This window comes from Durotheca rogersii, assembly GCF_024521655.1.
Source record: "Durotheca rogersii strain YMJ 92031201 chromosome Unknown GGS23scaffold_2, whole genome shotgun sequence".
Taxonomy (NCBI): domain Eukaryota; kingdom Fungi; phylum Ascomycota; class Sordariomycetes; order Xylariales; family Xylariaceae; genus Durotheca; species Durotheca rogersii.
Window position 1 is genome coordinate 1,136,975 of NW_026251233.1, and position 22,564 is coordinate 1,159,538.

A 22,564-nucleotide genomic window follows, 5' to 3' on the forward strand; every position below is an offset into this window, starting at 1 on the left:
CCTCAACACACATAAGCAATTGAGTTAGTTACCAAGCATAATAGTAACCAATGGACGGAAAATTCACAGGGCTGTTCAATTAGCATTAGCTCATGCGGAGCGTTGGGTAGGGTATCTGAGATGCGATCTTTATTATGAAGACTAAGTCACAAGAACGTCGTTGGATAGGGGATCTCTCAAGTTAATATTTGCGTACACCTCATGATAAACAACGCGATTACATGCCTTCAGCGGATGGCTGGGTTGCCACAGTATGGATACAAACAAAACGGCTAACTATGGCATATAAGGATAAGCTATCAAGGTGCCTTGTGCAGACTATCTTCTAAGGAAAAAATTTCATCATCGCCGCCTTCATCTTTCAACACACCAAAGCTGGCATCGAGTTTTCACAAGCCATGGGTAACTGCACCACAGACAATCCAGGACCTGCGCCGCATGTGTTTTAAGTCACTGATCTCGTCCCCTTTCAACTCGACATCCCCCTGACGCATGAGCGATACAAGCACTGCTACATCTCATTGGAGCCCTTGGGACTGTCATATTGTGCGTATCTACGTCTCGGGTATCTACCTCTGTCTTACTGACCTCCAAATCCTAGGCCCCATCGCAGACGAACCATACAAGCCTCCACTACGAAGCCTCCTATTCCATATCAGCAACCAGGATGGGTTCAAACAATATCATATTTGACCTGGATGACATTAATATGCCAACACAGGTCCAATCTCACTATCTTGGGTCCGGAAGCGTGTCGGCTTACTTCCGCGCCGTTCCATCAGTTGTTTTGCACCCCCCTTTCAACAACTTCTCGAGCCTCTCCTGCGTCATCTATGAGAGTGCTGAGAAGCTGGTGGTTCTGATCCATCACAACGATGTGGAGGCGATGAACGGATTTAAGCAGGCTTGGGTGTCCAGGTACCGAAGATTCGGAGACTATTGTATGCTGACTCTCGCTCCACCTTCTCCGAATGGTGAGCCTATCGAAGTGATCTACGAGTATCTCGGGGATATTATGCATCGCATCGAGGAGGGCGAGGAGCAGGGGCAGGGGCAGCAACCAGTGGACGATGGACTCAATGGCACCCATACCCCCGACCAGGATCCTGCTCCCGGATCCGGCGGCGAGTCTCAGGGCAGCACAGGTATCTATCAGAATAACGGAGACGCTTCCCAGGACAGCTCAGACGCTCCCCGAGAAATTTAAAGTCGCCTTCACCGAAACTGAGAGGGCAGTTCCACATCACCGTCATCATCGTCAAGGAGTAAGAAGTAAGCTGGTATGCCCCCTCGCTCACACACATACCCGTGCCTATCTGGGAACCTGCCACTCACGTGAACCGGCGGCTAGAGCTCTGTAGGGCGGTGTTCTGTGATTGGGCTTCGGAGAGGAGAAGAAAGGGCGGAGAAAAGACTCAACTCATCGCGGTATCGCGGCAGCATTGTGGCATCGCCGTCCTTCCCCGATATGCCCCTCGACTTCTCATATCGGGTCTTCCGCCTACTCAACGACCGCTAGTTGCAGGCATTAGACCAAAAAAAAATTTTTTTTTTTTTCTTTATTTCATTCTAGTATGCAGGTACGTTAGCTGGGTTGCTGGTATTAGATTTGCTCAGGGTTCGCTGACGACACGATCACAGACGGAAATAGGTTTCGCGGTCAGCCGCGGTTAGCTGCTAAAGGGATGAAGTGTTAGCAGAAGTACCGGCTGCCTACGCCAGTATTCGGGTACATTCAGGACACGTCTTTAGGAATGCACAGGTACTGTTTGTATGTAGGTGCACACAGGAAAGGCATGAGGCTATTTTGACACGCAGGTTGTCAACAAGTCGTTTTGCTTATCGCGTTAAAGTCCCCGGTAAACTCCCAGATCCATGCATATGTGAAGGTGTGCAGCAAATGCGTAGATGAGGTAAGCATGTGTACCTAGGTACCACCGTTTAGCGGTGAATCGGAATTACTCCGCGCTGGCGGGAAAGGCGCTCTGGACGGATTACATAGAGTATCCGAGCCGTCGATGGAAGGCGGGTTGAACCGGCCCAGCGATCGATGGATATGCCGAGCTGGCCGTCTCCCATCTCAACCGCCTCCATGCCATAAATACCTGCGTCCCTAACATCGTAGCATCATCACGAGCAGCAAGAACCCGAAAGGAGCAGAGAACGAAGAGCTGTGTACCTACCCATCTGCGGTCGGAATCACGTCTTTCGTCGTCGAGCCAGGCCACCCGGAGCATCTCTGGGTTGTCCTCTACCTGCTATCCCTCTGCATCCTCCCGCATCCCGCTGTACCCTACGGAAATGTCTAAGGACCTACCTATCAATCACGGCTCGCTGGAGCACCTCCTGCCGCCGAGCTGGAAGGCCCAGGTTCCCGCCTGGCTCGCCGAGGATACACCATCGTACGACTACGCCGGCTTCGTCGTCGGCGAGCACCCGCGGACCGCCACGCTCTGGGGTAAGAGCACCGGCATCCTTGCCGGCGTCCCCTTCTTCGACGAGGTCTTCCGGCAGTGCGGGTGCACCGTCGAGTGGCACGTGAAGGAGGGCAGCTCCGTCGAGCAGCCGGGGGACGGGTCGGGCAAGGCGAAAGTGGCTACGGTGACGGGGCCAGCGCGGGGGCTGCTGCTGGCCGAGCGGGTCGGGCTTAACCTGCTGGCGCGGTGCTCGGGGATCGCTACGGCGAGCCGGGCCATGCTGCTGAAGCTGCGGGACGCGGGGTACGCGGGCGCGTTGGCGGGGACGCGCAAGACGACGCCGGGGTTCCGGCTCGTCGAGAAGTACGGGCTGCTCGTCGGCGGCGCCGACGCCCACCGCATGGACCTGAGCTCGATGATCATGCTCAAGGACAACCACGTGTGGAGCCGCGGCAGCATCACCGACGCCGTGGCCGCCGCCAAGCTGGCCGGCGGCTTCGCCCTCAAGGTCGAGGTCGAGGTCCAGAGCGAGGCCGAGGCCGACGAGGCCATCGCCGCCGGCGCCGACGTCGTCATGCTCGACAACTTCTCGGGCGACGGCGCGCGGGCCGCCGCCCGCAGCCTACGCGAAAGGTGGCGCGGCAAGCGCGAGTTTCTCATCGAGGTCTCGGGCGGCCTGCGCGAGGACAACGTGAGCGCGTACGCCAACAATGGTGGGTTTATCTACCTACATTCCCCCCTCTTCCTTTCATGCTAACGCTAAATCCCTCAGATATCGACATCATCTCCACGAGCTCGATCCACCAAGGCACGCCGCATGTGGATTTCTCATTGAAGATCGACAAGGATCAAATCAAGCATTGAGAATTCCGAGGCACAACCTGTTTCTCCTCGGAGGATGACACGTTGTCTTTTGTACATTAGTCACGGAGGATGCAGTAGGTAGGCACGCAACCAGAATAGGTCGGTCAGCGAACGGATAAATTGATGCATACGTTGATCGATGGCAGCTGGTAGTGGGAGTGCCGATAGCTTGTCGCGGCGATCCCCGTCTCGACCAGACTTCAACAGTCAGAGATGGCCCCGGTAGCGCGAAGACGGCCCGAGGATTTCGAGCAGTATGCATAGGTGGATGTATGTTTGGCAGTGGACTGCTCGCGCGTGACGCACGGTGGCACGCCTACCAAGTCTGGTTCGGAATCGTGGCCTCAGACACCTTCCTATATGAACATCTACCGGCAGCGACTGACGATACCTGCCTCAAAGCGGAACACCGATCCTGATGCAATGATGGTGGGTAAATACCCCCCACGTCTGACCTGCCGGCCGAATCAAGGGTCCCCCGAGATCCTGCGACGCCTGTCGGTCATCACCCCAGCCTCTATGCTTGTCTCTACGGGGAGGGGGGGGGGTGTCAAACCTGCTGAGTGGTGTGTGAGACGATGAGGCTCGCCGTTAACAGGACCGCGGCTCACTTCCCCGGCAGAGGTTGCGAGTGCGAGGGAACCTGTCGTTGGCAGCTCTGCTGCGCGTCTACATTGCATAAGTGTGCAGTGACTAGCCATGCCGGCTCCGGGTATATCAGGAAGCCGGAAGGAATGTCTACGTACTGACACGTTCTACGCTAGTTACACCTGTTACGCCGCCTTGGCTGGCCGTATATCGGTCGAGGCGACAGGAAACTAGACAACCATCTAAACAACAGAAAACACGATTGGGTAGCAGAACGGGTAAGCGTTCGGAGGGGTTTTTTCTCTTTTGTCTGCTTCCACATTGCCATACGACGGTTCCTATGTGAGGGCCTCGGGGGTGGTTTGGACTGGCTGTCCTGTTTGTGGCTCACCGCAACCCAAGCCGCCCGGGGGAACCGCAGCGCTGGGCCTGTCTCTCTCTCACGTCAACGGTCTTCAGTCGTTCGACGGCGGAGTAACCGCTGCAGCGTCGGCAGGACGTGTCCGATGCCAGACCAATAGCCCTTCGAATTATCATCGCTCTGCCCCCGTCAAATGCCGCACTGGACTGCCGGAGTCGTCCTTCCACCCAACGTCCAACTCACTCACACACACACCTCTCGCCTTCAGCTTATCCCCCCCCCTGCATACATCTTACTACAGCTCTGCCTTCGCAATTGCCCGGAATGGGTTGTACACGTCAGACCTCCGAACGATCGGAACATGTGTGCAAGCGCGTATGTGTTAAGTATGTTCTCGTAAGTGAGGCACGCGAACGTCGGCGCCGAGAGAGGCAGAGAGAAAGGGGAACAAGAGGGGGGGAAAAAAAATAGTGGCTCGTGGTGGGCGACTCGATATCCCCCCAGACCCTCCCCGTCATCGAGATGCATGCGGGCACACACGATGCGAGAATCACCTCTCTACCGACAGCGCGCCTCGTGTGCCGAGTTCTCGTCGTAATTCTCGGCGCGACGTGGCTACGTGTCAGTTGAAGCGACAACTACAACGCTAATCCCCCCCCGTGTGCCGAGAACCGTCGGCATCATACCGATCAGATGCAACGTCAGCCAGCAAAGCGATAAGACGAGCTCGTGGCAGGTCGCGGATTGACGCTATATATGGAACAGGGGGCTGACACCATCCACTCAACACCGCGTACTCTGACGGCGGTGGCGTATGCGGTAAGTGACGCCATGCGCGTGTGCGTATCAATGGAAGTGAATACTCTTTCTTTCTTTCTTCCTTCGTTCTCATGTAGGTATACATATACATAGACGCGTGCATCATGTGCCGTCGAGCCGGCGATGCTCGCTCGCTCGCTCGCTCGCTATTATCCCAGCTTACATTTCCCGTAGATGCAGCACTCTCCTAACTAAGGGGTATATCCGGAGATCGAGGTGTGCCTAGTGCTCGTAGTGACTAGGTAAGTTTCGGGACTCTCTCTCACCGTCCGTGAGCCGGCCAAAGGCCGTGCGTATATCCTGCTCGATCAGAGGCCACGGCTCTCCTCTGTTGCCAGGAGTATGAGCCTGATAGTAAAGTAATAAACGACCTGTTTTCAAGACCCGACGCGCCGGACGCCCCCCCTCCCCTCTTTCGCTCTCTCTACCCGGCGTCATGCTTATTCCTATTCGCGAGGTTTTCTCGCAGTCGTAAAGATGCTATAAGAGGTGCAGTCAGCAAGTACTCCTGCTAGCCAAGTCGTTGGGCGAGCCATGAGCTGTCTCGAGACGCCGTCCTTACGCTGTTATATACGGTCGCTTGTCTAGTCTTCTAAGCTCCTCCCAGAGCGGGGGTATCTTCTTCTCGAAATCCGCCTTGTCCAATCCGCACTTTGTGAATAGTAAACCGCAGTGGTTATCTGTTTGTTCCGCGAACAGTTAGAGAGACGGTGAGGATGACGACGAAAAGGAGACGGGTTGGCATTGTAAACACGACTAGTAAGAGCAAACGAGAAACAGAGAGAGAGAGAGAGAGAGAGAGAGAGAGAGAGAAAGAAAGAGAACCGTACCGAGGTGATCCGCTATTATCTTGTTCATCAGCGCCTGGCGGGCCTGGAGCTTCTCGTCGCCGGCCCAGGTGCCGAGGGGGAGGATCTCGCTGCGCTGGACGATCTTCTCGAAGTCGGCGTCGATGAGCCAGTCGAGGGCGAGGGGGCTGGGGTTGAACTCCATGCCGACGCGGGCGCCGAGGTCGCGGAAGAGCTGGAGGAAGCCGGGGAAGGCCTCGGTCTCGGCGAACTTGCCGTCGAAGTCGAAGACCTGCATGTGGATCTCGGTCATCTCGAAGAGGCCGCCGGGGCGCAGCTTGGCGCGGGCGCGGCGCAGGAGGGCGGGCCAGTCGCGGACGCCGCCGGCGAGGCCGCGCGCGTGGACGAAGTCGAGCGACGCGTCGGCGGCCGCGAAGCCGTCCCAGGCGTCCTCGACGTCGGCGACGGCGAAGCGCACGTTGGGCGGCACGCCCTTGCGCCGCTGCATCGGGTACACGTCGACGCCGACGATGCGCGCCTGCGGGTACCGCGCCGCCATCTCGACCGCCCACACGCCCGTGCCCGTGCCCAGGTCCGCGATCCGGCCCACGTCCCGCGGCAGCCGCGTCGCGGTCAGCTCCCCGTCCAGGCACAGCCGGAACAGCCGGTGCTGGATCTCGTTGCGCTCCCGCTCCGCCCGGTCCGACGGGAAGAAGATCTTCCCCGACGCGTGGTACCGGTGCCCGAACGCCTCGATGTGCGGCAGCCCCTCCAGCCGCTGGTCCACCGTCCCCGCGTCCGACGCCGCCGAGTCGACGCTCTTCCGCCCCGAACGCTCGCTCTGGTGCGGCGCGCGGACGCTCGAACGTTTAGCCGCGCGGGAAAACGGATAGATGGGTAAGAGAGAGGAAGGACGAGAGGCAAGGGAGGAGGAGGAGGAGGAGGAGGAGGCTAAGGGTAGGGTTCGACTTCACTCACTTCGGCGTGGTCCTTCGTCCCCCGGTTCTTCTCTCTCGTCGAGGATTCGCTCATGGTCTCGTCCTTCGACCGCCTTGTATCTCGCGGTGCTCAGCTGCCGCCACGTCCGTCTGGTGCCCGGGCGCGATCAAATGGGGACGCCGCCTAGAGGGAGAGGGAGAAGGAAAATAAGGGGGGGGGGGGGTAAGGGGGGGGGGGTTTGTTATTTAACAAGAAACCCGCGGCATCGATGTTCTTTAATTGTGCGCTTCTCTGTGTGTTCTTTCTTCCTGCCGTCCTATGTCTTGCGAGATGCCCGGCGAGTATCCACACCCATCACACTGTTGGTTGCTGGCTGGCTGGCTGGCTGGCTGGCTGGTGTTGCTACTGTTTCTACTGCTGCTTCATGGGTGGTCTCCGGCGGGGAGCAACTGGATCGCCGTTGTCGAAGGCCAATGCCCATAGGAAAAGGAATTCTAGGTCGGGAAGCAAGCGACTTGACAACTGAGCGCTCGAGGTTAGCGATGCCGGCACTACTGCCTCTGCGTCGGCATATATGCAACGCGTTCACGTCCATCCGCTCCTCGGCAAGCAGGTGCCTTGCATCCCGAAGATGTCTTGGAAGCCGATCCATGTAGGCTAGGCGTTGGTGCTTCGGGTAGCCAGATCCTGCCCTATCTCGTCCTCCCACCCAACGCCGGATGTAATCGTAATAGGTAAGCCCGGGAAGGGGAAGGGGGGGGAGGGAAGGCCATGTTGTCGTAAGTAGGGTACCCCTCTCGTCTCCTCTCGCCTGCCACCCCCAGGCGCGAACAGCTGATGGACCCAACCTGCGAGTGGATAAGCAGGAGAGGAGTAAGTAACGAAGAGCTGCAGTGGTAGCGCGTGCTCTGCAGAGAGCCACTCTGGGGAACAGAAAAAAAAAGTACGTGGACTAGGACGGTCCGAATCCTAGTGGCTAGAGGGAGGGGGAAGACAACTTAGAAGAACGGGGTCATGATAGGTTGGCATGCGTCCTGCAGTCATGAGAGATGCGTGTGGTCCTGAGCGTAGGGTGAGGCATTCCGCATCGACAGCGAACGATGTCGTCACGAGAGGATTTTTTGCCATATGTAATATGACCTCGCGGTCGTCGAGCTGGCAGGCAAAGGGTGTATGTGCCCATTGCAACCCACAAGACGAGATCTTGCCATTATCTGGGCTTCTAGACTCGAGATGGATGCATATGCAACGTCTGCCACGCCCATCCCCCTGTCCCTGCAGTGACTGGGCGGCCTACAATACTTACTATTAGGCGCTATAGACTAAGTAGAGGATCCTTACCATGGTCAAGCCGCCGCCCCTCCCCGTCTCATATCCCCTCCCGTCTTACGCCAATATGTACGTACAGACATGGCTCCTCCGTACTTACTTACATGAAGCCCACGGGCGGATAGGGCACCCCCCTGGAACGACCCGCTTAGGATCCGCCAGCAGGCTGACACGAGTAAGTGAGTGTTGAGCGAACACGGCCCTAACGAGTGGCAGCGCCTGCGGGATTCTTCATCACATTTTGCGGCCCGGCAAGGCACGGAACCGCACCTACATTGCGTATCACGGAGTCTTGCATCCTGACTTACACCTGGGGGAAGGAGGCGGAGGAATAGGGTGGGAAAGGCGGGATGCGTGCTCAGCGCGTATGTACGCGCGGATGGATGGACGGATGGGTCGACGGATGGACGGAGGCGCATACTACGTAACACAGGCTGATCCCCAATACCTCCCTATTCCTATGCTTGCCGGCTCGACGACAACCCTCGCGGACCTTGGATGCTCTGAAATTCGACGTAGCATTCAGCGGGACGAATGCACACCTATCCCTGTGAGCACCGGGCCACGTGGATGGTGCTGAAACCTGCGCCCGGACGTCGATGGGCTAATAGGTAATTAAAAGATGCTGGTAGGGCTGACGACAATAATTACTTACTCGCGCGCCCGCCTCAGGATTGTTTACACACCACGGAGGGAAGGGGGCATGTGATTGCTGTCTTCGTTCGGCTCATCGTCGAATCGCCTACATATGTACGTATGTAGGTATGTAGGTGCCTACCTACCTACCCAGTATAGGCGCGTAGGCGTATGTGAGGTATGTGCCTACGCCGGCGAGGTGAGCGACATGCTCATTTCCACGCCCGCATAGAGCCAAGGTTCCGTCGACGACGACCTAGCGCTCTACCTATCTAGACACGCAACATAGCCAGCCGCCTCCGAGCTTACATACTCTAGGTATGTAGGTACAATTTCAGCTCTCTCTCGACCACGCGACGCCCTTCGAGGCGATCGATAGAGACCCTCCTCTTCGAGCTAAGAGCTAAGAGGGAGAGGGGTTAGGGGTTAGGGGTTTAGGGGTTCGCTATCTACAAACTTCAACATACATATGAATGCATACATACGTAGGTAGCACACACATACGTCCCCTACCAGGGACCCTACCCGAGAGAGAGACCAGTCCGAGAAGAGGGTCCAAGCCCGGCGCTGATGATCTTCGACAGGCCCCTTCCTGCAATCTTCGACCGCTCCCACATCTACCGAATAAACGACGAAAAGCCTGTTGGTGATATAACGTGCAGATGCTGCAGGGGACGGTCCGACGCAGGAAGAGCAGCGCGATCAGACGACGACCCCCCCCCCGGAGCCAAGGTGGAAGCGCTCGCCATCATAGGCAACATCGGCCGAGATGCGTTGTGTTAGTCCGAAGGAATCAGAGATGCCCTTCCTCTTACGCTTCTCTGCTTCTTCTCTTCCCCCACCATCCTCCTCCTCCGCCGCCGCCTCCTCTCCACTTCCTTGCGTTAAGCGACGAGTCGACTGCATGTGTATGTATGTAGGTATGGGCGGATGGATCTGCGCATGCATACGCTTCCTTGGAAGAGCACACAGACGTGACCTACCTCCGTCTAAGCAGACCCCCCTTCCCGTGATAATGTTGCGCACATCAAATGCCGCAGGTCCCGCAGGCTAACCGGGCGCGATGAGGTGTTCGCTGGTTGGCTAGAGGAGCCGTTCCCGTTCAGCGTCGAGTCAAAGCTGGCACGCGATGCAAGAAGAAAAGCAGAGAAATTCTTGGACAGCCACCCACCGTCTAAGCACGACGCCGTCCCGCTTGTTCTTAACTCGCAATCCTATAGTGTCTCTATATACGCTTCTAGGTAGCCTACGCTGTGGATCTAACCTACATGACTACCTACAAAGAGGGCTCCACATCGGGCAACGCGCTAGATACGGAAGTAGATGCAGAAATAGACACAGAGAGGTAGGTTTGTCCAGCAGGGGTAGGGGGGGAGGGAGGAAGAGGAGGGAACAGAAGGATTTCTCTCTAGTCCACAACCCTCATGAACTGGTTCGCTATGAACGTCGCGCTCTTGTGCACGCTATCGCGCCTCTCTGGCGCTGCGAACCTCTCGATTTTCTTCGGAAGCACGAATCTCGGCCTACCGAACGGCCCCAGAGACGACCTCCTCGCCGTCGTCGTCGTCGTCGTCCCGTTCTGCGGGTAGTCAATACTACCGTAGGCGCACTTACCGCCCTTGAAGGCGGCCGTCGCGGCGGCCTTCCAGAGCTCCGTGATGTCGGTGACCATGGGCGCCGTCCACCAGAGGCGACAGTCGGATTCCTCGGTGACGAACTGCGCGGGAATCCCGTCCGCGAGATTCCCGCGTAGGATCTGGTCTTTGACGTTGAGGCTCGCTGCCGTGCTGCGCTGCCGCACGTAGCCCGTGTAGCGCCGCAGCGTATCGGCTGTTTCTGAGTCATTCGTGAACGAGAGCGCCGTCTGTGCCTGCGCAAGCACGTCGGCGAACCCGTAGCTCTGGGAGCCCTTGACGCCACCGACGCCCTGGATGCGGCCCTCCTTCGACGGCCGCCCGCCCATCGCGATGCTCTGGACGCCAGCGTTGACCTTGAGGAACTGGGAGAAGAGCGTGCACGTCGACGCGCAGTACCCGTCGAGCAGGAGCACGATGTTCTCGGGCCCACCGAACGGCCGCGTGAAGTTCTGCCGGCTGCGGTAACCCGTGATGTCGGTGCCGAAGCCGAAGGTGTCGTTGATCGTGCTCAACGGATCGTTGAAGTTCCACTGCATCAAGTTCGTGTACGTGTCGCCGCCAAATTCCTGCGGTGCGAACTTGTCCTCATATGAGGTGAAGTTCCCGTTCGTCGCGTTGTAGTCGTAGCGCCAGTTGAAGACGGACTCATACGCGTTGATGACGTCGGGTGACGCCGTGTCCGGGTCAAAGTCGGCCGAGATCTCGGAGAACACTTTCGACACAGCCGCGAAGCCCGGGTGCTGCCGCCACCGCCCCAGGCCCTCCTGCACAATGTCCGGGAACAGCTGACGGAACAGGTCGTACCCCGAGAAGATGTAGCCCCCGCCGTTCGCCTGCACGTCGACAACCACCTTCGTCTTCCCCGCCCGGACCGCGGCCGCAAAAAAGTCCTGCGCCACCTGCTGGAATTCGACCGTGCTCTCGGGCGAGAAAGACAGCATCACGATCACAGCCACGTCCTCGAAGCCCGGCTGGTCGATGAAGTAGCCGGAGATCGACGAGTCACTCGACACGATGACCGGATCGGGGTATCCCACAACCCGAGCTGCCGCCGTGGCCGCCGCGGTGGTTGTCGTCGTCGTCGTCGTTTCGTCGACGGCCTGAACGGTGGAAACCGCACCGGGACAGAACCTGTTGAAAAAGGACGGGCCATCAACGACGCCAGTCCAGCTACCCTTCAGCCTCGCTAAATTTGGCAGATCTAGCACCGTCCCGTTTTCGAATGTGAACGAGGTGAGCTCGCCAGGATAGATGTACCTAACGCGTAATCGTTAAAAGTCATGTCTCCAACCGGAAATGCCATCTATCGGTCGTAAGGAAGTAAAAGGGACGTACCTTACCCGGCCTCCCGTCTGGAAATAGCCGAGATTGTTGTTCTCGGCTAGGAAGGCCTTCTCGAAGAACATAGAGTTATACGCGGCGTCGGCATCCTGGTTTCCGGTGGCCTGGTTGATCCAATCCTCAACGAATGTCGCGGCGTCGACGCCGTTGATGAGGGCGACAGTGGAAGCGGTGTCGGGCGAGGCCACGACGTCGTCGTAGACCTTGATAGCGGGGGCGGCGCCGGCGGGGCCCTCCTCGCTGATAGAGACAAGGGCGAAGGGCCGCTGCCATTCGAGGGCTCTCGACAGGGCGTCCGGGTAGACGACGAAGTGGCCATCGTGAGCCGGCCCGAACAGCCTCTTATACAGGTCGGCCTGCCACGAGTACTCGTTGGGGTACTTGTCGGCGGCGAGGTCGGCCTTGACATCGGCTATAACGGCCCAGATATCGTGGGGCGGGTAGAAGTACTCCTCGGGCGGGTTCTTCTTGAAAGCCGTGTCGGACTGCCACTCGACGTACGGCTCGAGCTCGTCGATGAAGCGGAGGGCGGCGTCCTTATTGATCGGCACCGAGTTAAGACACTCGTACGCGATCGACGCCTCGACAGTCGGCGTGGCCGTGGCCGTGATCTGGGCAGCCCACGACGCGCTCACGACAGCACACGGCTCAGTAGGCGTCCCCGTTGGCGTGCTACTAGTGGCGTCGCTAGCCGCGTTCGCCAACGAGGCGAGCGCCACGGCGCTAACAGCAGAGGACTTCATGGCTATCGACTGCTTACTAGAGATTGAGGCAGGTAGGTCGAACCAACCTCACACCTAACCGTCCCGGTGCTGCCAGAAGACGGGATTAGGGAGGGGGAAAGGGGGGGGAGGGAAGGGGAAGAGGGCGTCGCAGACATGATGGCATTGGACGTGTCGGCATGTAAATATATAGGTCTTTTATACCTACATGCCAGCGTGCCTTCACGCCATCCGGCGAGCATGCCAGTAAATCCTCTCGTGCGTTTGCAGGAGTTCCTATTTGGGGAGGTGATATAGATGCCTGCCATTTTTACCGATGGAGCAAGATCTTCTCGACAGGGGAGCCGTGGGGGACTAGGGGGAGCGTCGCATGTACATATATATGTAGGTATGTGTGTAGGTATGTTATGGCACGGAGGAGGAGGAGGAGAAGCAGAAGTAATAGGACGGGTTGTGATGGAGAGAAAGGATAGCGATAGGGATCTGTGCATGCAGCTTCAAGGGCGTTATGCATCTGATTTGTCATTTTGTGTGTATAACTTGGTGTATAACAACACAATATATAGTACCTCTAGCTAGGTATATCTAGGTACCAGGTATGCGCCGAATGGTGTGCCTGTCTCTATCCAACGGACTGTAGACAAGTACCTAGGCATAAGTTACCTACCTATTTGGAGAGGTCAACAATGTTTATGCATCGCTCACGGCTTCTTTTTATCTATGAATATTTTTTCAGCTTGAGACGGCGTGCCTGGCTCTATCCCCTCCTCCCTCTTCTCCTGCTTCCACCCATATGCTGTTAGCTGTTATGGGCCGTCGTTGTCCCCCTGACGGCACTGTTGCTCGCAGATCGACGTGAATGGAGGCCTCGCATTCCTACCGCTCCCACGGTACCCAGATCCCAGCCGGCACGCCTCTTCCGACTCGTCTGGCCCACCCGAGAGAGGGCTTGGATGAGCTTGATTGTCTCTTCGCCCACCCGCTTCTCTGGGCATACGTACACATCGGACCAGGGAAACACGACATCTACCTACCTATAATGCATGCTACCTACGACGACGCTCGGATTTAGCATCAGTCCGCATAGCCCGCTTCACCGGGTCCAAGGCCACGGGGCCCTCGTCTGTTTGTCTCTGCCCGGAACGCCGAGTCGGTGTGATTGATGTGTCTCTCCTCGACGGTTAATCTCCTCTCCCGACAGCTACTCCTCTCCGTTTCTCTCTCTGCTCCTCACTACGGGCCTAAGGCGGCATGCATACCTATACTTGCGGAGATATCGCGTTGACTCTAACCCAATCCTGCCCTCGGAACCGCGCAGCCAGACCCCGTGCCGTCATCACATCGTACGCCCCCATGTACATACCTAAATAGGTATCTATGTAGGTACGTGCCTTCGGTTGCCGACATGCATCTTTACCATAGCGCCTGCGTAAGGGGGGACACGACTCACGATAACATCGTCCGAGTCCAACGTAGAGATACGGCGGCGTACCACCTGAATACCGGTATAGCGCCAGCATCCGCGCCACACTGCAGCTGGAGTATTGAATTCCTACCTACTTGATTCTAGATTCGTGGGAATATTGTCGCCGCAGGCGGACAGCATACCGGAGATACAGCGGGCCAGGCGGGGAGGGGCCTAATATTCAGCTGGCCCCATCGGAGCGTGAAGCCATTGTCAGTCGGAACCGACGAGATACGTGCATACCTGGGAGTTTATACCTATATATAGGAACGGGGCCTTTTCCAGCCGCCTAGGTTATACGCCAACCAGCCAGCCAGCCAGCCACCGTCACCAAGACAGCTCCCCATGGTTAGGACGCTCCAGATCCGCCAGCAATATACACAAGGCAACACAATATAGCCACGTATTCTCGCCCTGCTCCTGCTCCTGCTCCTGCTCCACCGGCCCCAGCGGCTAATAAACATGCCCCCGGCATGCCGCCGGAGACCAGCGCCTCGGCTAAGCTGACCCCCGAAAACGGCTTCCCTAGCCCCGAGATATCCCAGCATCCTCGACCGTGGACAGGCACTAACTTTTGTCGTAGTAGACTAAGTATTTGAAACTTTACGACCTGTAAATGAGTAGCTCCTGGGGTTCTTTGTGCTTGGACACCCTCGCGTACCTACAACCCTGGATCCCTGCGGCATCTTTCCAACGCGATGTGTGCTGATCAGTCAACTCCGTGGAGACTCTTCCAAACACAGTATGGTGAAGCTTTTTATTATAGTGCTCGATGCCGAAACAAAAATGGTCGTAATCCGTTGCTTGGTGGAACATAAATAAAGGGTATCTTTTTCCGCATTATACCTTCGCTCGGCCCCTCACACACACACACACACACACTCCCCCTCTCTCTCTCTCTCCTACCGAGGTAACGCAGGAACGGAGAACACCCTCGCCGTCCTATCAGCCCACCCTCTACCCGTCCTTGACCTCCGCCTTCGCGTCTTCCTTCGGGTCGGGCGGGGTCTCGGCGCGGTCGGCAGCCCCCTGTATGACGGGGGAGCGGCGGCCTCCGCCGCGGAGGTCCCTGACGACGGCGCGGGCGGTGCGCGCGAGGGTGGCGCGGCCCTCCCAGACGGGGAACAAGCCGACGGCGCCGAGCGAGCAGAAGATCCAGATAATGCCCACCGTGACCCAGCCGGTGAAGAAGGGCTTCGAGAAGACGTAGCCGGAGCCGTACATGGGGAACGGCCACAGCACCAGGAACGCGAGCGTCAGCCCCGCCGTCGTCCACTTGGACACTCGGCTCGCGCGCGCTAGCTTCGCCTGCTCCTCGTCCCGCTCCCTCGCCGTCGCCGCCGGGCTCACTCCCGCCGCCGCCGCCTGCTGCTCCGGGTCCAGCCCCGCCGTCGCCGTCAGGTCGCGGTCGTCGCCCCGCCGGATGTCCATCATCGACTTCCAGTCATACTTGTCCTGTTGTTTTATTCGTAAGCAAGTCTTCATGAGCGAGCGGGCGTGATTCCTCCGGGATTGCTGTTGGGGAGGGGGGAAGAGCGGAGCGAGGGGAAAGCGATGTTGTAAGTACGTACCAGTCCAAAGATGAGGGTGAAGATCGGTATCAGGACGAGGGGCGAGAGGAGCGCGACAACTGCAAGCAGGTGTGTCGTGTTAGTTTACGCCATCTGAGAAAAAAAAAAGGAGAGAAATGAAAACGTTACGAAGACTACGAGGCGGGGGAACCACTGACCGTTCCCGGCGAGCATCGGGTTATTCGATCCCGTGCACGCGACGTCCAAGGCGCCACATTCCCTCCGAGCGGTCACGAGCCACGCAACCAGGGCGAATGCGAGCCCGAAGACGGGCGACAGGGCGGCAGCCCATTTGTTCTGGCCCTTCCACACTAGGGTCAGCGTGGCGGGTATCACGGCTGCCGAGATGACGCAGCCCATCATGAGGTCTAGAGGACGGGGTTAGACTTTATTCGCCGCGAGAGGAGAGCGCGGCGGGCGCGGATTGTAATAGTATACGTACAGAGGTAGCCCATTGAGATGCCCGCGTACCAGAGGCCGACGGAGAAGGTGGAGATGAAGAGGGCGTAGGCGACGACGATGACGTGCGATATGTAGATGAGGCGTCGACCGCTCGCGTCGGGCTTGAAGTATGTGCGGTACAGGTCGTAGGTGAAGATGGACGAGACGGCGATGAGCTCGGCCGAGGTAGCGGAGGTGACGGCCATGAAGATGATGAGCAGCGTCGCGACGGCGCCGCCCTTGCCGAGCAGGGCGACGGCCGCGTACGGCAGCACGAGGCCGGCCGACACGTCGGCGTCGGACATGCGGGCCGGGTAGGTGGGGAAGGCGGGCGTGTTCTCGAGCGCGAGCGCGGACAGGCCCATAGTCGTGGCAGTGAGCCACGGGATGGCGAACCAGCTGAGCCCGCCGATGATGTAGCCGGGCAGGGCGTGGACGGGCGAGGCGGCGATGGCCTTGTTGTAGTAGCCGTTGTCGAGGAAGACGGTGCCGAAGTTGCCGACGATGTTGATGACGAAGAAGACGGCGCCCTCGCGCGAGCGCATCGTCAGGTAGCTGCCCTGCACGTTGCCCTCGACGGGGTGGCGCAGCGCCGCCTCGACGAGCAGGTCGTACACCGCTGCCGGCGAGCCGAGCTGGTCCGACGACGCGTACGCCGTCAGCGCGAAGACGATGATGATGATCAGCAGGATCAGCGTGTGGATCCAGTCCGTCAGGATCGTCGCCTTCAGGCCGCCCACCATGGTGTACGCCATGACGCCGACGGGCAGGAGGTAGATGGCCGCGATCGTGTGCATCCCGGTGAGCGCGCTGACGGTCGCGGAACCGCCGACGACCAGCATGAGACTGACGAGGATGTTGGTCGCGAGGCCGAAGACCATGAAGACGACATGAGGGATCGTTCCGTAACGAGCTTTGATTCTAATTTTTGGGGGCCCCCCGGTTAGCGGATTTGCTTTTACCTATGTCACCTGTTGCGGGTAGCCAGACCACGCCCACTTACACTTCGAGGAAGGTGTGGGCGTTAGGGGCCCGCCTCTTCAGCTCGATGGCGAGAGTTGCAAAGAGCAGGATCTGGACGGTGGCCCCCGACGCGTACCAAAACGGGCCGGAAACGCCGTATCGGTAGCAGACGCCGGTGCTCTGTAGAAGTGTGGCCGCCCAGGTCCACGAAGACACAACGGCAGACCCGACCAGCCCGCTCTTCACCGTGCGGCCGGCGGTGTTGAACATCTCGGATGTCTGGAGCTCCGAGTTGTATCGCTTCAGGATGAAGGTGACTAGAATCTAGAGGTCGCGATTAGTACTAATGCTACGTAGAAAGATCGTAGTCTCGATCCGACTAGTATGAGGCCTATGTAGGCAAGAGATCGCGACCCGTCGTGATGGTCGAAGCGCTGGGTAGTTTCCGAGTGTCACTTACCATTCCGAGGGCGAAGGCAAAGCCCAGACCGAGAACGATGCCATAGCCGACGCCCTGGTCGAGGGGCGCGGCGATTTGGACGGCTTCCATGACGCCTGTCTGCTGCAGCGGAGGCCGGAGGTTGCGATATCAGTGTGCAACAAGTTCGTCAGACAGAGAGCGGGCAAAAAGAGGGCCAATGCTAAGGGGTAGGTACAACATTATATACATTAGATAAATCTGCCAGCTTCGCGGATCGATCTTCAACAAGATATACGCGTATGTGTGAGGTATGTATGTATGTTTTAAATGTATAAGACATTCCCTTATCAGCAGCTAGGCCCTCGAAGCTCTCCCCATGCGTACCCCGGGCTTGGATGGCGTCCCGATATCATGCTCCTTTGTAAGTGAACCGATTTGTTCCCCCCCCCCCCCCCCCGCGCATGCAGGGTCTCGCCCGGAAAGCCACATGAGATAAGGAGCGATACGCCTTCAGACGCACATGAGATGCTCGGGTGTATCGCCGCCGGGTGCCCGTCGGCCTCTTTGTCTTATGGGAGCATCGAGGACTATTGGGCGTCGGCAACCGAACCTATCACGGTCTTGGCCGGGCTGTTGGCAACGACCAGGTCTACGGAGACGCTGTCTCATTGCGCCTGTCGCGCAGTGTAGCCTTGATACCGCCATCGTGGAGCGCTGCCGAAGTACCTGCGTTGCGTTGCACGAGCGTATCGTTCCCCATCATCTAGGTTAATCTTCCAACTTTTCGCTCAGGTCGAGACGTGCAGCTAGTAGGTAGGTAGGTATTCCGCCGAGGATGGCGCTATATCGCCCTCCTTCTCCCGCTCAGCGCCGCTTCGGCTACGGCTGCTCTTGAAGCGCGCTCGTTGACGGGCCGCCGCCTATATGCAGGCTGTAGGTGCCCACCCCGAGACGAAGGCAGACCGGTTCGCTGGGTAACAACAGGGAGGTAGGCGTAGACTCGATCTCTAAGTCGACACAAGCAGCGGCTCTCGAGGTCGCGATAAGGACGGCGAATAGAATCGTGCGATGTCAGATCCAAGACAAAACAAAACCAGGGGTCCGGGGGATTCCGCGAGCCTGAGGTTGTAAATCTGGGACCCCCGTGGACGTGTAAGCGGGCACTTATCAGGGTGGATTGGCCAACCATTGGGGGGGCGGGCTGGCAGCCGGGCTGATAAGAGAGTCGCGACGCCCGATAAATAGCCTCCCTGCCCAGCCCGCCCCGTGGAGAAAAATCACCCTCTGATGGCGCGCCTCTGACGTTCGATATGCCGAGGACTCGTCGCTAGCATCGAGGCTAAGTAACAGTTGCTACTATGCATGTGGTTCACGGCCCGGGTAGACGCACGCGAGATAGGAAGTATTCCATCTTGTAAGGCAGATGACAAATCTACTCCGTACCCTGCGGGTCTGGGGAGCAGGGGCTGTGATGCCGGGGAGAAACCAACTTCACGATCCGTATCTGTGGATCCCGAATTTACGTCGAGCTTGACGCAAGACACCATCGGTTCTCTTCTATTTTTGGGTCCTTTTTTTCTTCCTCGGCTTCGTTCTTTTCACACGACCTCTTTCGTTGTCGTTACTGTCAATGTAGTAGCCATATTGTTACCAAGCATTCCTCGTCCCTCGGCGAAGAGCCGGCGAGGTGAAGAGAGAGGGAGGGTTGAAAGAAGGATTCGCCCTAAAAAATATCGGAATAGTTTCGTCCGGAGCCGCCCAGCCGCCGTTCCACTCTGCCCTCGAGGCATCACCCGTAGCCGTCGCCGTTTGGCAAAGGCTTAGGATGCTTAGGATGCTTAGATCGGTGGATCACTTGAAAAACAAGACCTAAACGGGCTGTCGTGGTCCGCCTGGTTAATGCCCGCCTAGAGGATGAGAAGACCCCGCGATATGCACCTAAGCGAAAACTGGATCGACCCGCTACGAGTAACTCTACGTGGAAGCAAATCTCAGGTACTTAGCAGTGCCTTGGACACGAAGCGCCCAATCACAAACCTGGCCTCGTGGTGTAGTTGGTTATCACGTCAGTCTAACACACTGAAGGTCTCCAGTTCGAGCCTGGACGAAGTCAACCTTGACCTTTTGCTTAACCTTTTGCTTAACCTTGTCGGCACCTGACTCTCACCCCATCCTATTTTTGTGCCTACCGCCCAGCTTTGCCTCCAGGCGCTCCCCACCCGGGATTATAAGAGATCTGTTCTTGAGATACCAGGCGTCTACCCCGAAGATCTTAACTCAAGAACCCACCTAGCGTCGTTCTTAGCTACCTAGGCGGTCCGTCCTGGAGGGCGTACAGAGTGAAAGAAATCAGCCCGCCGAATAGCTTAGGGTTCCCAAACACGGCGCTCTCCTCGTAGTAAAGAGCTGCGATACACCCCGAATGCTGCACGAGAGTCGAACAACCCTGCTTAACTGCAGTGGGATCCGACAGCAGGCGCCGGCTCCTGCGTGCTTGGCCTGATTCTCCGTGGCTATCTGAAAACGGCCGTGCTAATTCGAGACCTACCCCCTGGAATGATGTGTGTTTGATGTTGTAAGTTGTGTGGCCGCCGAGAGGCTTCGCTGCCACGGTTGTCATCTTAAAAAAACGGATGGGCTGACATGTTAAGAGCCGGCCCGGGTTCGATACGGGGGAATTTTTCATGTTGTTCTTATTTTCCGGTATCCCTTGGACTATGTGTCGCTCGCCTGGGTTCATCTCGCATTCTTGCCCAATCTCGGATGTGGAAAGCTTATATGGCGGCTCTAATATGTTTTGGAGTTACTTCACCATGTAGATCGTGTCCTTCCCATATTAGGGTTATGGCGGCGTTGCGATCGAATCGGTACAATTTCTAGTTCTGCTCTTAGAGTCGCAACACCTACCATATTTCCGTGCCATACATGGGTCTAGCAGTGGAAACAAGATGGGTAATGTCGATGATTAGGCCATCGTTATATTACCAGGCCTAGAGGGGCAGTGATAGTGCAAGTATATATTAATTGACCCCTTCGCCGTTTGTAACGGTGAGTAATTTGTTGTAGGTACTCATACAGCTCGTTATAATGTCACCGCCCCGCGCTTTTACTACATCCTTAGAAGGTGTTAATGAAAAACTGGGGTGACTAGACTTCTACCCACCGAAATCCCTTACGACTGCGGGACCTGTCCGAATCGATATTGCGCCCACCCCATACTGCCTTCGTGCAGTGTCCACGTCCTCTTGCCGGCATCATCACCGGCCGCACCGGCCGCTACGTAAACCGGCATTAAGTGATCAAACCGCTACGGAGGGGGTCAGTTTCTGTCTTCGCGGTCGCTCGGGGAAAGTTGAGACTCACTGGGTGAGCTTGCCTCGCGTCGGGGCGTTTGGCAACTTCTTTCAAGCGAGACTGGCGCTCGCTCGGCGGGGATTCGACGGCCTCCTTCAAAGCCTCGTCGAACGACACCGTGTAGGGCAACGGCTGCGGATCGCCCTGGGTGACCCACATATCCCTTAGGTTATGCACGGACATGCCGGCGCCGATGATGACGATGTTCTCGTCGCGGAGCGAGGCCACGGCTTGCCCGAGCCGGTAGTGCATATCCACGTCCTGGTTGGAATACAGGCTCACCTGAACCAGGGGAACATTGAGAGGGTTGTTCTCGGGGTTGAATGCTATTTTTTTCAAAAAGAAATCAGCTTAATCCTTGATGCCGGCATGTAGTGTACCTATGAAAGGCGGAAGCCTACCGACATAGAAGCCCGACCAAACACCGTGGTCGAGGCCCCGAGTTACTCCCCTCGCCTTTATGCCGGCCTGGGTAAGAAGGTTGACTATCTTAAATGCCAGCTCGGGGCTTCCCCTATTCGGGTACTGAGCCTTGTAATATTCAGGCGGGAACCCGTAGAAGCTATGGCGAGTCCTATTAGCGTCGACGACCCGGAGCGCATCGCGGTTTGCCACGGCAGGGAACGCACTCGTAGATCAGATCTGTGTGTTCCGCCGAGTTGACCTCGATACTGTTGGACCCAGCCTCCCAATGGCCGGAGAAGACCACGACGGCTTTCGGTTTCACCTTCTCGGTGATCTCCTTGCCGATCTTTTGAAGAACGGGGTAGACGGGATGGCCCGTCTCATATTGGACGTTTGGCTACCGGCGACCGGCGTCAGCAGGCCGCTTCGCAGCACTTGTACGAGGGGGCATGTGAACTCACACCACCGTGGCTGAAAAAGTAGACGGGGGGCCTAGTATGGGTTGCCATGGATGCTGAGGGTTGCGCAGATGGCGGAGGTCGGGTCAGTAGTGAGCGTATGGGCTTCAAGGCGGAAAGGGGTAGCAGGGTACGAAGGAGCGGTGTTGAGAAGATGATAGCCACAGCTGCTACAATTACAGACACGATCAAGGATAGTCTGGCTATCAATCTCATAGCATCGATATAGACGTGGAGGCGGGCGGGATGGTTAGGGAGGGGGTTAACTGTGCAGAGGCAGCCATCGACAGACATGCAGGCAGGCGGGAAGCCATTTGTACCGTCGAAAACACGCTTGTAGAGGCGATCCCAAGAGCCGTATCCCACATTATCCCACCTGGGGCGTTAGGCGGGCTAGTGGGCGAGGTGGTTCGTTAGACGGTCTGGCAGCGCTGAGGGAAGGCCACTTAAGGTACTGTGGCGCTTGGGTGGACAATCCCATCCCACTATGGCGAACAGCCTCTAATTCTTCAGCAATTACCAAGGATCAGTCAGCACAGGAGTTTTTCCGAACCTCGTCGTTGCTTCCGACCCCGTCTTACCTAAGTACCTACCTAAGGTCTAAGTTACAGGTGTAGGAGGTAGGTAGGTACCTAGGTACTGCGGTTCGCGCGTTGCGACTTCTGCGCTGCCTGCGGGGCTGCCTAGGTAGGGTTCGATAGTGGGGCCCGGCTGGTGTGTGACGTGACTAGAACTGGACCAGGCCCCTGCCCTCTCGTTCTAGCCACCTGCAAGTTGGTTGAGGGAGGTGCGGGCCAACTTGCTGTGGGGCAGTTAGTAGCTGCTGTCACCCAATGAGGACTCTTACGCACTATCTTCTAGGTTAGGTACGTACCTAGGTACTTTTTAGTATACCTTGCCTTGCGAGGAGGGTGCAGTGTCATGACAGGTACCTTGGGTAGGGACCTACGTACCCAGGCGTCCCTCTTGAACATCTTCTTCTGGTTTCAGACGAGAGAAGCATGTCCGTGTACATAACCGGAGAAACTCCCGCTCGATAACGTCC

The 22,564-nt window shown here is 57.5% G+C and overlaps 7 protein-coding genes and 1 non-coding gene across 8 annotated transcripts; 4 read left to right on the plus strand and 4 right to left on the minus strand.

The window, feature by feature from the left end:
* The first annotated feature begins 528 nt into the window (after nt 1-528).
* Nucleotides 529-1,783, plus strand: GGS23DRAFT_548217 (uncharacterized protein). Its single transcript, XM_051515131.1, has one exon. The coding sequence runs from the start codon at nt 668-670 to the stop codon at nt 1,205-1,207; it is 540 nt and encodes a 179-aa protein (XP_051376105.1). The 5' UTR covers nt 529-667; the 3' UTR covers nt 1,208-1,783.
* Nucleotides 1,784-2,209: 426 nt separating this feature from the next.
* Nucleotides 2,210-3,515, plus strand: GGS23DRAFT_176026 (putative nicotinate-nucleotide pyrophosphorylase). Its single transcript, XM_051511590.1, has 2 exons — nt 2,210-3,130; nt 3,190-3,515. The coding sequence occupies exons 1-2, from the start codon at nt 2,302-2,304 to the stop codon at nt 3,279-3,281; spliced, it is 921 nt and encodes a 306-aa protein (XP_051376106.1). The 5' UTR covers nt 2,210-2,301; the 3' UTR covers nt 3,282-3,515.
* A 1,810-nt stretch (nt 3,516-5,325) lies between these two features.
* GGS23DRAFT_176088 (S-adenosyl-L-methionine-dependent methyltransferase) lies at nt 5,326-6,992 on the minus strand. The gene is made up of 4 exons (XM_051511591.1): nt 6,816-6,992; nt 5,880-6,678; nt 5,612-5,729; nt 5,326-5,529 (listed from the first exon to the last, which is right to left on the minus strand). The coding sequence occupies exons 1-4, from the start codon at nt 6,867-6,869 to the stop codon at nt 5,496-5,498; spliced, it is 1,005 nt and encodes a 334-aa protein (XP_051376107.1). The 5' UTR covers nt 6,870-6,992; the 3' UTR covers nt 5,326-5,495.
* Nucleotides 6,993-9,538: 2,546 nt separating this feature from the next.
* GGS23DRAFT_548228 (uncharacterized protein) lies at nt 9,539-13,188 on the minus strand. Its single transcript, XM_051515132.1, has 2 exons — nt 11,714-13,188; nt 9,539-11,635 (listed from the first exon to the last, which is right to left on the minus strand). The coding sequence occupies exons 1-2, from the start codon at nt 12,460-12,462 to the stop codon at nt 10,150-10,152; spliced, it is 2,235 nt and encodes a 744-aa protein (XP_051376108.1). The 5' UTR covers nt 12,463-13,188; the 3' UTR covers nt 9,539-10,149.
* A 1,181-nt stretch (nt 13,189-14,369) lies between these two features.
* Nucleotides 14,370-17,747, minus strand: GGS23DRAFT_548231 (Na+/solute symporter). The gene is made up of 6 exons (XM_051515133.1): nt 17,342-17,747; nt 16,922-17,205; nt 15,920-16,839; nt 15,636-15,845; nt 15,478-15,536; nt 14,370-15,361 (listed from the first exon to the last, which is right to left on the minus strand). Exons 1-6 carry the CDS (start codon nt 17,429-17,431, stop codon nt 14,864-14,866), a joined length of 2,061 nt encoding a protein of 686 aa, XP_051376109.1. The 5' UTR covers nt 17,432-17,747; the 3' UTR covers nt 14,370-14,863.
* A 622-nt stretch (nt 17,748-18,369) lies between these two features.
* Nucleotides 18,370-19,203, plus strand: GGS23DRAFT_176211 (uncharacterized protein). The gene has a single exon (XM_051511593.1). The coding sequence runs from the start codon at nt 18,665-18,667 to the stop codon at nt 19,124-19,126; it is 462 nt and encodes a 153-aa protein (XP_051376110.1). The 5' UTR covers nt 18,370-18,664; the 3' UTR covers nt 19,127-19,203.
* A 138-nt stretch (nt 19,204-19,341) lies between these two features.
* On the plus strand, nt 19,342-19,415 carry GGS23DRAFT_t9. Its single transcript has one exon. It is a non-coding gene; the product is annotated as a tRNA-Val (tRNA).
* Nucleotides 19,416-20,228: 813 nt separating this feature from the next.
* On the minus strand, nt 20,229-21,981 carry GGS23DRAFT_176209 (LigB-domain-containing protein). Its single transcript, XM_051511592.1, has 6 exons — nt 21,523-21,981; nt 21,286-21,458; nt 21,058-21,218; nt 20,666-20,982; nt 20,466-20,609; nt 20,229-20,405 (listed from the first exon to the last, which is right to left on the minus strand). The coding sequence occupies exons 1-5, from the start codon at nt 21,811-21,813 to the stop codon at nt 20,475-20,477; spliced, it is 1,077 nt and encodes a 358-aa protein (XP_051376111.1). The 5' UTR covers nt 21,814-21,981; the 3' UTR covers nt 20,229-20,405; nt 20,466-20,474.
* Between the last annotated feature and the right edge of the window lie 583 nt (nt 21,982-22,564).

Coding starts and splice junctions, on each gene's coding strand:
- GGS23DRAFT_176026 (XM_051511590.1), top strand. CDS start 2,302: ATGTCTAAGGACCTACCTATCAATCACGGCTCGCTGGAGCACCTCCTG. Junction 3,131..3,189: donor GAGCGCGTACGCCAACAATG/GTGGGTTTATCT, acceptor TAAATCCCTCAG/ATATCGACATCATCTCCACG.
- GGS23DRAFT_548217 (XM_051515131.1), top strand. CDS start 668: ATGGGTTCAAACAATATCATATTTGACCTGGATGACATTAATATGCCA.
- GGS23DRAFT_176211 (XM_051511593.1), top strand. CDS start 18,665: ATGTGGTTCACGGCCCGGGTAGACGCACGCGAGATAGGAAGTATTCCA.
- GGS23DRAFT_176088 (XM_051511591.1), bottom strand. CDS start 6,869: ATGAGCGAATCCTCGACGAGAGAGAAGAACCGGGGGACGAAGGACCAC. Junction 6,679..6,815: donor GGACGAAGGACCACGCCGAA/GTGAGTGAAGTC, acceptor GCGCCGCACCAG/AGCGAGCGTTCGGGGCGGAA. Junction 5,730..5,879: donor GATAATAGCGGATCACCTCG/GTACGGTTCTCT, acceptor CGGAACAAACAG/ATAACCACTGCGGTTTACTA.
- GGS23DRAFT_548231 (XM_051515133.1), bottom strand. CDS start 17,431: ATGGAAGCCGTCCAAATCGCCGCGCCCCTCGACCAGGGCGTCGGCTAT. Junction 16,840..16,921: donor GCCCACACCTTCCTCGAAGT/GTAAGTGGGCGT, acceptor CCCAAAAATTAG/AATCAAAGCTCGTTACGGAA. Junction 15,537..15,635: donor CCCGATGCTCGCCGGGAACG/GTCAGTGGTTCC, acceptor ACCTGCTTGCAG/TTGTCGCGCTCCTCTCGCCC.
- GGS23DRAFT_176209 (XM_051511592.1), bottom strand. CDS start 21,813: ATGTCTGTCGATGGCTGCCTCTGCACAGTTAACCCCCTCCCTAACCAT. Junction 21,459..21,522: donor ACTTTTTCAGCCACGGTGGT/GTGAGTTCACAT, acceptor GGTCGCCGGTAG/CCAAACGTCCAATATGAGAC. Junction 21,219..21,285: donor CACACAGATCTGATCTACGA/GTGCGTTCCCTG, acceptor GACTCGCCATAG/CTTCTACGGGTTCCCGCCTG.
- GGS23DRAFT_548228 (XM_051515132.1), bottom strand. CDS start 12,462: ATGAAGTCCTCTGCTGTTAGCGCCGTGGCGCTCGCCTCGTTGGCGAAC. Junction 11,636..11,713: donor CAGACGGGAGGCCGGGTAAG/GTACGTCCCTTT, acceptor ATTACGCGTTAG/GTACATCTATCCTGGCGAGC.